At 33.7% G+C, this 12,944-nt stretch overlaps 1 protein-coding gene, 1 long non-coding RNA gene and 1 pseudogene across 2 annotated transcripts; 2 read left to right on the forward strand and 1 right to left on the reverse strand.

The window, feature by feature from the left end:
• Positions 1-393: 393 nt before the first annotated feature.
• Positions 394-11,088, reverse strand: LOC131602979 (uncharacterized). The gene is made up of 7 exons (XM_058875215.1): positions 10,751-11,088; positions 10,381-10,624; positions 10,172-10,270; positions 9,909-9,979; positions 7,955-7,990; positions 7,695-7,856; positions 394-659 (listed from the first exon to the last, which is right to left on the reverse strand). Exons 2-7 carry the CDS (start codon positions 10,622-10,624, stop codon positions 489-491), a joined length of 783 nt encoding a protein of 260 aa, XP_058731198.1. The 5' UTR covers positions 10,751-11,088; the 3' UTR covers positions 394-488.
• Positions 2,628-5,179, forward strand: LOC131602981 (uncharacterized). The gene is made up of 3 exons (XR_009284209.1): positions 2,628-4,141; positions 4,229-4,726; positions 4,868-5,179. It is a non-coding gene; the product is annotated as an uncharacterized LOC131602981 (long non-coding RNA).
• LOC131601457 (protein NRT1/ PTR FAMILY 4.4-like) lies at positions 5,291-7,072 on the forward strand (annotated as a pseudogene).
• Positions 11,089-12,944: the final 1,856 nt, after the last annotated feature.

Below are 12,944 nucleotides of genomic sequence, written 5' to 3' on the forward strand. Positions count from 1 at the left end.
TTGAATAAACTCAAATAACTAGCAAGTTACCTGGTCTCAAAGGCAATGCAACTCTAAGTGTTGCAAATAGGCTAGTCAATGCATCGCACCCCATGCCTAACTAGTATGCTTAAGGCTATTGAACAACCACGGGTGTCGAGCATCAACATAAACAAGAGAATTATCTGCAAAGATAGTACATGCTACTATATGTAGCATGTATACCCTTGCGACTTCCTCATACATATGTCGCTCCACAAGCTCGATATAACTGTCTCGAAGCCAAGACATCGGAAAATGAGCTGCCCCTACAAAAATCAAACTTCTCTAGCACGGCCTTCTCAGTAATATCCAAATCATCTGTTATCGTGTTACATGCAAGCTACTAGTAAACATCATGAGCGGTGAAAAATCTACTGACAATGGGGAGATGGAACAGTGAGTAGAATCATCCAAAGTGATAGTTATCTCCCAAATGGAAGATGAAAGAAAGATGTCTCCTTGTGTCATCACTCAACAAAGGCATTTAAGAGTGATACATTAAACATGGTTAGTGGGAAGTCGTCCATTGATAGGAGACCGAAATCATCAACATTTCGACTGACCTGCTCAGGCATCGAAACCTCACAGCAATTCTTCATATTTGACTCGTGGGATGTCACCTTCAGCGAGACACAGTCCTATGACAAACAAAGTTGAAAAATTATCAGTTATTTTCAACACATCAAGTATCAAGTATCAATAATAAATAAACTAAAGTTAAACATATATATAGAGGGCATATCATATGAGAATGACTTTTTTATATGAGAATGAATCTGAACCATTGGATTTTAAAATAAATGGTGGAGATTATGGGTGAATTTTTTTCTCTCTCCTACATTTTGAAATAAATGATGTAGGAGAGAGAGAAAAAGATTCACCCATAATCTCCACCATTTATTTTAAAATCCAATGGTTCAGATTCATTCTCACATTCTCATATAAAAAAGTCATTCTCATATGATACTCTCTCTCCCTCCCTCTCTCTCTCTCTCTCTCTCTCTCTCTCTCTCTCTCTATATATATATATATATATATATATATATATATATATATATATACCTCACCCTGCCATAATCAGTACACCACATGGTTAGCATACTCTATAAGCATTGATCAGTCACTAGGTCCTCTAGGGAACTCTCTGTCAATATGCACAAATGGCTCCGTCGAAGCAGGAGTCATAACCTTTGTATCGCTAGTAGCAATAGCCTCGACATCAGCTATCTTGGTCTCATTAACAATACAGACCACATTTATCGGGTCTCATCTATGGCAGTCACCTCTTCAATAATAGGGGTCGCATCAGTATCGACCTCCTCCTTAACAATAGGGTCAATAATTGTCTTACCCTACACCTCCTCGACATGAACAACCTCAACAATTTGCTCATCTACATCATATTTGGGTCGTTTGTCTAATCTAACTGCTCAACGTCAGGTGCTACAGGGTGCACAAAACTGTCCAACCGATTGTTTTCGGTGAGAACCGTTTGGAGCTACTCTTCTAGTCCGTAGCTGCGAAGACTCTGCCTCAACAACCCTAGCCCAAACTTCCGCTCTATCTGTGATCTTGCCTGCAATAATGTCGTCCTTTCCCCTAGTCTTCACTGCAAAATGGGAAAATCCAAAAAATCAATGAACTACCGATAATTCCAAAATTTCCAGTATTCTACATACATTACCAGCAATTCTGAAATTCCCTATACTATGTTACAAAAATTGAACTACCGACATTTTCAAAATTTCCGATACAATTTATAAAAGTTTAAACTACAGACATTCTTTAAATTTTTGGTACCACTATATGAGTAAATATCAGTAATTCTGAAATTTTCGATAAAAACTCATACATATATACCTACATTCTTTATTCGCGGTACAAATACAAAGGATTTTATTAAAAATTTAGAAATATTTGATAAATACTCATGAATCCTCGAAAAAAAACTTTTCACTAAATTTTCAGTATGAACTATGAAATTTCCAATATAGTCAATTTTGAGTGAATTTAAAATTTTTTTGAATTAATTTGAAAGAATATTTTCAAAATTGTGAAAGATAATATAGTCAAATAACATAAATTTTGGGGATGCCAAATATAAATTTGGGGTGTACGCTAAAATCCTCCAATAATGTGCTTGCATATCACACAATCTACTTTCTCAATTGAAATTTTTTCTATCTTGAATAATTATAATATTTTAATAATATTTGTTGATATATTTTAAAATTAGAGTTGATGTGGATGTTGTTCTACCAAGACTTTAAAGGAGGTGAGTGTAATTTTCCCAATTAAAAACTAACAGAATATACTAATTTGGCTAACAAATATTATTAGGAATTTGAAAATAACTAAAACTAGCGTGATACCCGTGCGTGCGCACGGGTACCCGTTGGTGCCGGGTTATTTTGTTTAGTATATAGTTTTTTGTAGGGTTAAAAGTTGTATAAACAGATGTATTAAATAATCTATCATATAAGAAAATTAGGTGTTGTTAAAAACCCCTAATTACCCTTATTACTCTACTAATCTGCCACGTGGATGAGTTTAGCATTAAGCATCCCTAAAATTGGTTTTTCAAAAATCAGCAAAACTTTTTCTCATTCAACCCACCAATTGTGTAAAAACGGTTTCTCTTCCATTACCGGCAACCGTCCCTCACTCATAAAAACACACGTTGATTCTAATGCAGAACAGTGGAGACCCATTGTTGAAGAAGTTACTGGTCTTTCTGCACAAATGGTAGATGACAATGTACATCCCTTTTTGTGTCCAATGAATGAATGTTATTGTGATGGTGATGAGTCAGGGTACTGGAAAATCTGCTTTGTTAAATAGTCTCATTATTGTTTCAGGTTTGAATCTCATTGGTCGTTAATGCTCATTATCGTTTCAGGTTTGAATCTCATATTATCTTGGTCGGCTTAGCAGCGGTGTTTCGATTTCACGGAATGAAAGTTGCATTTTCTGTTGATCCATTTTATTAGTTATTCTGTTAATCCAGTCTTCTTGCATGTAGATATAAAATTGAACTACTATGCAAAACCCAATCCGTTGCTTTCAACTTCAACTTTCAATTTCAACTTCTATTATGCAAAACCTAAACCTATGATTTATAATAAGAGAACATCTATATGATTTATATAATGTAATTATATATTTGTATATTGGTTTGCAATATCGGTTCTGACAACGATTCAGATTTTGCAGAATTGGTTAAGTTTTTATCACACCATAACCAATTTTACAGCAACACACATTTAAGTTCTGATATATTTCAACAAGAGTAACTGATTTAAACATGCATGATATATCGGTTAAAACTTTATAAACAACGATGAATACACCAAAATAGTCTTTTTTTTTTATTGTTTTCACTGTTAATATACATACATACTAAATAAGTCTCATTCAATTCAATTTAACAACTGGATTCACAAGTTCAAAGATGTTGTGTGTATCCAGAGCACATAAGAAGGTTGAGCGTGAATAGATCTTGCATCAGCAACTCAAAGAGGGTATCACTCTTCGGCGGTTTTAAAGATACAAGCTATATTTTGTTTGTGATGGTTCGAGCGAATAGTTCATGGACGCCAGAAGGACAAGGAAGGTATAATAACACTTTTTCTGATGGAATGGGAAGTGCTAAGGAAAAGGCTGTGATTATTCCAATTGTTCTAGGAATGATAGTTCTCATTATTTTACTCTATATGGTACGGTATTATAGTGTTCATAGAAAAAGAACTTTGAAAAGAGAGATGGAAAGTTCATTGGTCTTATCAGTTGCTCCGGTGAATTATACTTTATGCGCTTTGCAAATCAGGACAAGCAACTTTTCGCAGCTTCTAGGAACAGGTATGTGTGTTATGTATTGAATTGAATCTTACTGCGTTATGATTTCAGTATAATTTGTTGCTAACTGTTTATATTTTGTAGGTGGATTTAGATGTGTGTATAAAGGAAGCTTAGGAGATGGTACCTTAGTGGCGGTGAAGAAACTTGATAAGATTTTGCCTCATGGAGAAAAATAATTTATTACTAAAGTAAACACGATTTCCTCAATGCATCATATGAATTTGGTTCGTCTATGTGGTTTTTGTTCGAAAAGACCTCAGAGGTGCGTACTTTTTTATTTATTTACAATTTTATCAAGAAATTTCAATTTTCAACGCTTTAATTGGCTTAAGAAGTGTTTGTACTGCAGCCTTTTAGTTTACGAGTTCATGAAGAATGGTTCATTGGATCAGTGGATCTTCCCTTCGATTAGAGGACGAGATAGATTGCTCGGGAGGATAAGATTGTCGTTACGGTAAGGTTAAGACCTTTAAACAGGAGGGAACAATTGGCTAAATACCAGGTGGCATGGGATTGCATTGATGATTATTCTATTGTGTATTTACATTATTTATTCAGCCGAGTTCCGTATATAAGTTTTAACTAATGTCACCTAGGCGGTTAAGTGTTTGATGACATTGGTTTTTCTCATTGTAGACAAAGTTTTTGGTCCGGCTTCAATTACAGAAGCAGTATACGAAGGAGTAAAGAATGTCGCATTGTCTTCGCTGATGGGGATCAATGGTATTGTATTGAAATCATCACTATTCTTATTTTCATCAACTTATTATTAGTGAATTGGTTTTGTCGGTGTGAATACATCAGCGGTTATTTGGATGATCCTGTTTGGACTTAATGGAGCAATAGGGTTAGTATTTTTTTAATTCTCATGCAATTTTTAATTCAGTAACAGTCTCATTATTTCACTTAGTCTCTCCTAAATTTTTTTCTCTCTTATTTTCATGATAAACTTTTTGCTCATGCTTTAGTGGTTAAATGATTCTTGCAGCATTCGTGTTTCGAATAAACTCAGGGCTGGTAATCCACAGGCCACACATTTGGCAGTATGTGTTGTTGTAGTGAATGTCTTTTTTGAGGGCATCGTAGTTGGAGCAGTGATAATAATGGATATATTAATGACATTATTCTACCTAACAAATCCTACATTTTCAAACCGATGAGCTACGGATGAAGAAACATGTAATGTACATATGTTGTTGCCTATTGAGATAGATACATGTAACGAGATTTACATTAATTCATGGTGATATTGATGTATATATATCTTTCAATCTACAAACTTATATTTTATTTAATTATTACAATGATATTGATGTATATATATCTTTCAATAATATTCATTCAGGACTTCAAGCTTTTGAAATAATGTCCATAGCTGCTGTTGGAAACAACCTCATCACTTATCTCATTAATGACATGCACTTCTCTTTACCACATTCAGCTAACATTGTCACTAACTTTGTTGGTACTATCTTTCTCGTCACTCCTTGGTGGCTTTCTATCTGACTCTTTTCTTGGCACCTTTTCCATCATCCTTATCTTTGCCCTTATAGAACTTTCTGTAAGCTTATATTACTACCAATTATTAATTACTACTTATTCATTAATTTTGCTTAACTATTAATCATGCATGCATATGCATAGGGTTTTATATTGCTGTCAGTACAAGCTCATTTTCCTCAACTGAAACCACCGCCATGTGATAAAAAATCAGTATGCACAGAAGCAACAGAGTTGACGACCTTGATATTCTATATAGCAATATATATGGTGGCATTAGGAAGTGGTTGTGTTAAGCCAAGCATGATTTCTCATGGAGCAAACCAATTCAATCCTCAATCAAAGAAGCTCACCACTTACTTCAATGCAACCTATTTTGCATTCTCATTGGGTGAGCTTATTGCTCTAAGCCTCTAACTGTTCTCATATGGGTTCAAACTCATTCTTGTGTGGACGCCAGCTTTGCTGTATCAGCTGCCGTCATGGCACTGGCTTTCATATTCTTCATATCAGGGACTCTATATAGGAACAAACCTCCACAACCAACCGTCTTCCGCCCCATTCTTCAAGTATGTTAACATTTTACATCTAATTTAGCATGTCTGTTATGTAAATTAAATACACCCTTATATGATACGATATATGAATAGGTTTTTGTGGCTGCAATATTGAAAAGAAACAAGAATTTTCCATCTACCCAACAAGGAATTGGTGAACAACATAGCAAAAAGTTGAGATTCTTGGAGAAGGCTTGTATACAACAAGAGGGGAACCACACAAAGGAAAGCCATTGGAGATTGTGCAGTGTTGAACAAGTTGAACAAGCAAAAATATTACTATCTGTTATTCCCATTTTTGCATGCACTATCATTTTCAACACTGTCAGCACAACTTTAGACATTCTCAGTCCAACAAGGAAGTGCCATGGACACACACATCACAGAATCATTTCGTATCCCTCCAGCATCACTTCAGGCCATTCCATACGTTTTTCTCATTGTTATAGTCCCTCTTTATGATACTTTATTTGTCCCTTTTGCAAGAAAAATAACAGGTCATGAGTCAGGAATCACACCTTTGCAGAGAATAGGAGTTGGCCTGTTTTTGGTTACATTTTCTATGGTATCAGCAACTATTATGGAGAAAAAGAGAAGGCATGCAGCTTTGAATATGAACCAAACTTTGTCGATATTTTGGATTGCACCCCAGTTCATTATATTTGGTATGTCAGAGATGTTCACTGCAGTTGGACTGGTTGAGTTCTTCTACACACAGTCTTTGAAAGGGATGCAGACATTCCTGACTTCCATCACATATTGCTCTTACTCATTTGGATTTTATCTCAGTTCACTATTGGTTTCATTGGTGAATAAAATTACTTCAACTAAAGGTGGTGATGGTGTTGGTGGTTGCCTTCATGACAATAATATCAACAAAGACAAACTTGACCTTTTATATTGGTTACTAGCTGCACTAAGTTTCCTCAACTTCCTCAACTATCTATTTTGGTCAAGATGTTATTCTAATAATCCATCTCTTTCAACTATATCACAGGAGGGTCACCCTCAATCATCCATGGAATCTAGACAGCACAACGATGTATCTGTAGATAATAGTATTCCATAGCAATAAGTCATTGCATTGTATATTAGTTAATTAGTTTGTTTTATTACAATTGTAATAAAAAATTGTCATAGATGTATATTATTTGCATTGTATTTTCTGTCAATGTTTTCATAGATGTAAAATTGTCATAGATGTATATTATTTGCATTGTATTTTCTGTCAATGTTTTCATAGATGTAAAATTGTCATAGATGTATATTATTTGCATTGTATTTTCAGTCAATGTTTTCATAGATGTAAAATTGTCATAGATGTATATTATTTTCATTGTATTTTCTGTCAATGTTTTCATAGATGTAAAATTGTCAGTGTTTTAGTCTGTTTTATTACAAGGAATGCCTTGAAATATTCTCAACATTGTAGGTGAAGGCTCAGTCTTCGAAACTACAAATGTGCAATCGTAAATGACTGGAATGAATGTCAGTGTATGCATTACAGCTGTGACAAAACTCTGGAAAAATATTACTCCCTCTGGTCCCATTTATAAGAAAAGATTCTCTTTTTAGATACATTGAATAAATAATGTATCTGGACAACATAGTGTTCGGATACATTATTTATTCAATGTATCTAAAAAGAGAATATTTTCTTATAAATGGGACCGGAGGTAGTATATCAGTAGTGAAAGATGTTTATCAACTTAAACAAAATCAAAATGTGTAAATAATCAGTTTTGATATTTTGTTCACCTTAGTACGAGGAACCAAAACATTTTTCGGTATAGGAATTCCTCTAGACCTAGCGAATTCCTGAGCTTCTAAAAGTTTTGTCTGGGTAAATTGAGTTCCTTCCACAAAAAGAGCCAACCAAAAAGGCACCGGATTGCGCACTTGCTGCTTAAAACCTGTTTGCTAACAAAAATCAAGAGAGACATATGAATAAAATTCTGATAAGAAACATTTTGTTAAATACATATATATGTATATTAGGATAATTTGTTTTGATTTACCTTCAGTGTTTGTTCATCTTTAGTCCAATTTCTTGCCTGAAACAAAAAATTATCTATTATCTTCTCATGCTTTACGCTAGGTTTAGTTTGCAGTTGCACTGATGTGTTGGATAAACAATTATTAATTTTTTTATGATAGATGTTCAAAAATCATTGTGTTTGCAAGTTGCAAACATAAGACTTTGCTGCTTCGCCGGGAATCACTGGCTTGACGATTTACTTTGCTATATGGGAACATAAACCAACTTGCTCTCACTCCTTTTAAGCAAAGAGCTGAAACGTTTCAAGCGTGTCATGAATGTCACAAATTCAAGTTCAGCAATGTTACTATATGCTTAATTAACACCTCAACGCATCGACATGGGTTAGGATTGTTGACAATCTATACCAAAGCAATAATTGAATTTTATAAATGGGAAATTTTGAAGCTTTTTCCTTCTAAAAATATATTCAACAAATTGAAGTTTAATTAATCATATTATATGTAACTTCTAAACCAGTATATGAAAAGTGAGAGTTAACCTTGAAGTCCTTAATCAGTTGTTTAAACCCCTGCCTGATGTTTCATGAAACATGACACTTTTAGGTATTCATTGCATAAAGGTTTGAATATTAGAGCTTCAAAAGTTCATATTTTTATTTATATATTCTTTTACTTAGAAATTTAAAAATAAAGTCTTAAAAACTACACATATTGGAAGTCGATACTTATAAGTTTTTACAACAAAACAAAGCCAATAAGCTGATTGTTTATAAAAAACAATAGTAAAGGACTCATACGAGATCACTTCGAGTTTACTTAAGTATGTGTTTAGTTCAATGAAGACTGAAATGGTGCTCCATAGATTTACTTTTGACTGAATTCACTGTCCTCACTTCCTAAGTTGATGACAACGAATATTGGATGAAAATTATAATTTAAGTACTGGTAACACACCGCTACCTGTGTGTTCGCGAACGCACGGGTAACACACCAATATCATGGGAACGCACGGGTAACAAATGCGCTAAACACACCAGTACTCGTGCAAACGCACGAGTAACCATACCAAAATTCGTGCGAACGCATGGATTATTATATTCTTTGTATAATTAAATAAAATAAAACTAAGTATTTCTCAAATAATGTATGAATTTAAACAGGAGAAATTTGTGTTGTTTTTATATTGTTATTCTTACAAATATTTTTAATTTGACATTATTTTTAATTTAATATACAACATTCATTAAGATAATACATGAAAAAATATATTGATCAAAATATTTTTATAAATAATTCCATAACAAAATTAATATTTACATACGGGAAAATATACGGTTGATCCAAATATTTGTATATATGGAAATACTATATTTATGCTCCAAATATAAATGAAAAATAATATATTGTTGATATAAATATTTTTATAAACGAGATAAGTAAATTGTTGATACAAATATTTTTATAAATTATAAAAAGTCTACTATTGATACAAATATTTTTATAATAATTGAAAAAAATATATTGATGATACAAATATTTTTATAAATGACTATTTATATCTGTTAAAAAAGTGCGCGTACCCGATTAATACCCGTGCGGACGCACGGGTATCCTACTAGTGTAATTTTATGGGAATAGTCTGGAGGAAGTTTTGGGCCAGACTATGTAAGTTATCTGCGTTAGATAATAGGTGGGTGTTAATTTGAGAACCTATGCCATTTTCATTTGGAGAATATATTTCAAAGCTATTGGATATAGCAGAAGCCCAAAGACAAGCCCCTGTAGAAGCAGTAGATAATCACCAAGCCCAAGGACCAATACCTGAATTATAATTTTTATTTCACTTCATTTTATTTCATCTGTAGACACCAATGCTCCACATAGCTGTTTAAACATTGTAATCACCAATAACATATAAATATATATATACATGCCCACTATTTATCTAAATTTGTGTTAAAAATCACTAACCTTTTTTATAGTAAGCAACCGCACATCACCAAAATAGAGAACGATAGCAGCTGTCATAAAAAACGCTTCCCCTAAAATCAATGAGAAACCATGATCAATAAAAGAGCTGACAAATTAAACACCCCTAGTAAAGTATATAACTATTTAAGATATAATCGTCTAATGGAAGTAATGCAACATTCTCTATATTTTAGCGTAAAAAACTAATACAGCTATTGACGAAAGGACAAAAAAACAAGAATGAAGTAACAATTTAAAGAAACCTTGTTGATATATAATAATGATTTTGTTGGGTTGGGTCTTCTTCATGAGTGGTTCTAGAAAGCTCCCTCCAAGGAAGAGTTGAATATATTGCACATGGGCTTTAACAGAGAATATGTTATTTACACCAGAGACATGTTATTTACACCAGAAAAACACAAATCCCATGATCTCTTCATGTATAAAATATTTCGGCCTAGTGTTTGTTTACCTAGACAATGCAGCGGGATCCCACTGAGCTGGAACAGACTTCTTACTTCCTCTTGCAGTACAAGTGGAGAAGCTATCAAGTGAAAACAGTAGAGAGAAATGAAATACCCATCAAAATCAAAAGCAAGAGATTTGATGTCAGAAGCATCTCGAAACCAATCACCACTCAAATCAAAAAGAGCATTAAAATAGGCAGAAGGTATTTTTCCATGTACTGCTGATTTTTGATTTAGCAGCTCAGACATCTGCAAAGAAAGAAAAGGGAAATATATGACACACAAGGTTTTCATTTTTGATATCTTTGTGACATTAATACAAACAGCTATCAAGCATAAACCATATTTAAGTGTGATTGAAGTAAGAAAATGAACCTGATGGAATTCAACTACATCAGACTTGAAGCGAACTCGATCCCCTTTATCACACCGGAAATTCTCAAAAACCCCTTTGATTATGGTAGCTCCACCAGGTCCAGGAATCAAAATATCTCTCTTGTTTTGTTCATCAAGCACCACCAACCGTTTCCTACTATTATCACCACCACACTCACGAATTCCCTTAATTATATTAATAGACTTTCCAACTCCAATCAATACAACAACATAATAATTGCTTAGCTCCTTGGAAGCATGGATATCCTTTAGTGTGTGGACATAATGATTAGGAATGAAAATACAAACAAACTTTTCTTCCACTACCTCTAAAACTTGTTACCATAGCTTCACATATTTTCTCATCTATTTCCTAAGCCTTAATGCGGTCCCGACTCATTAATTCTTGAATTAGCTTTAGATGGGACCTTTGTAAACTACTATGTTTGGTCTTGAACCCAAATGTTAAATCTCAACTTGGGGCAGCTTCAGCAGCTCTGCTACATTAATAACTTGGCGCCTGGTCCATTTGAGAGAGCATCCCATGCACCTAAAAAGTAATGAAAGAAAACAGCCAGACTTGTTAAAATACATACCACTTATCAATCAAATCACGCAACAGCAAACACGCAAGAGCCCATGGCTGTTAAAAGGTCCCAACTCCACAGACAAGGGCTGTTAAAAGACATACCGCTTATCAATCAAATCACGGAAAAAAAAACCACAATCAAAATAAGAGAAAGTACCTGCTTAATTTCCATTTGTGATGTAGCTATTTCATTTAATATTTATTAATACGATTAGATGAGTATATATTTGGTCCATTGAATACCAGACGCACGTTTCTAATTTGAAGCTCAATCTCTTTCCACACAAAGATGCAGACAACCATATCAGTTTCAGTACATATTAGTACAGCCAGATCATTTTGTATTTTATGGATTTATGCACATCAACCTCCTTGCTGAATGTGGATTTATGCACATCAACCTCCTTTTAGATTAGCCTGTTCATAATTTAAAGCAAAATGGGTCATGCTTGGCACACACAAGAATGACTCACATGAGAGAAAACAATACAATGTCCAAATTTGTCTACATATATTAAATACACGTGATATGGCAAAATCTCTCTCACTACTGCTTGTTACATTCCCAGGGATATTTTTATTAATGTAAAAGACATTTATGAGTAACGTGGTATGTCTCTAACCCAAAGTTGTTGTGAAAGAGTATTCAGTATAAAGGCTTTGATTGTATTTGTGCATATATTTGTTTCATACCAAGTAATTTCTACAGTTGTCAAGTAAGAATTTACTCAAGAAATAGAAAAATATCTCACCTCAAGGTCAGGACAGCGATAGAACAATGAATCTCGTGACCAACAATCATATTTCTTGCACCTGGAGACTATACAAAGCACATATAACAAATAAAAAAGGACTGTTAAAAGACACACCGCTTATCATACAAGAGGCTTCATACAAAAAAAATGATAGACTGCAAGAAATGAAGTACAGGAAATGCATAAACAACATATTCACCATTAAGGATAGATGTCTCAATCAAACTTACCATCAGTAGTGCTTGAATGATATAAAACACATATAAACAGAATACTACTGAAAGCAAGAAAACTCTTGTGAATACTGAGGTTGTAAAGTTGATAATTGTAAAGTAAATAAATGGTTTCTTGTGATCAAATGTCATCATAAGCCACTAATCTGCCTACACACAGTCGGTTCTTTTTAATACATCTATAGATTTAACACCATAATCCGTCTTTTAGTAATCGAAAAAAGGTTTAACACCATAAATTGTGCAATACAGATACTGAACCTAGTAGAAGCATACGCAAAAAATATCACAGAAAAAACTATGACCAAAGCTCATACCGTCGACATCAACTGCCACAGGCTATCATGATCAACTCCCTCCGATACCACCACCAGAATATGACATACGAATTCTAGATAAAAAATTATGTAAAATGAGCTTTCAAACTTACCAGTAGATGTCTGACGGTTTGTAGTCAATGCATATTTAAATGTTGTTGCAGTGTATACCATATGACCACCAGTTATATGAACAACACCCTTTCAGAGACATATATTAGATATTAGACGACAGCAACATTGAGTCATAAAAAGAGAAAAAAAAAATGGAATAAATTTTGGAAAGTAACATAGTTGCTA

Source organism: Vicia villosa, linkage group LG5 (assembly GCF_029867415.1).
Source record: "Vicia villosa cultivar HV-30 ecotype Madison, WI linkage group LG5, Vvil1.0, whole genome shotgun sequence".
Classification (NCBI taxonomy): Eukaryota; Viridiplantae; Streptophyta; class Magnoliopsida; order Fabales; family Fabaceae; genus Vicia; species Vicia villosa.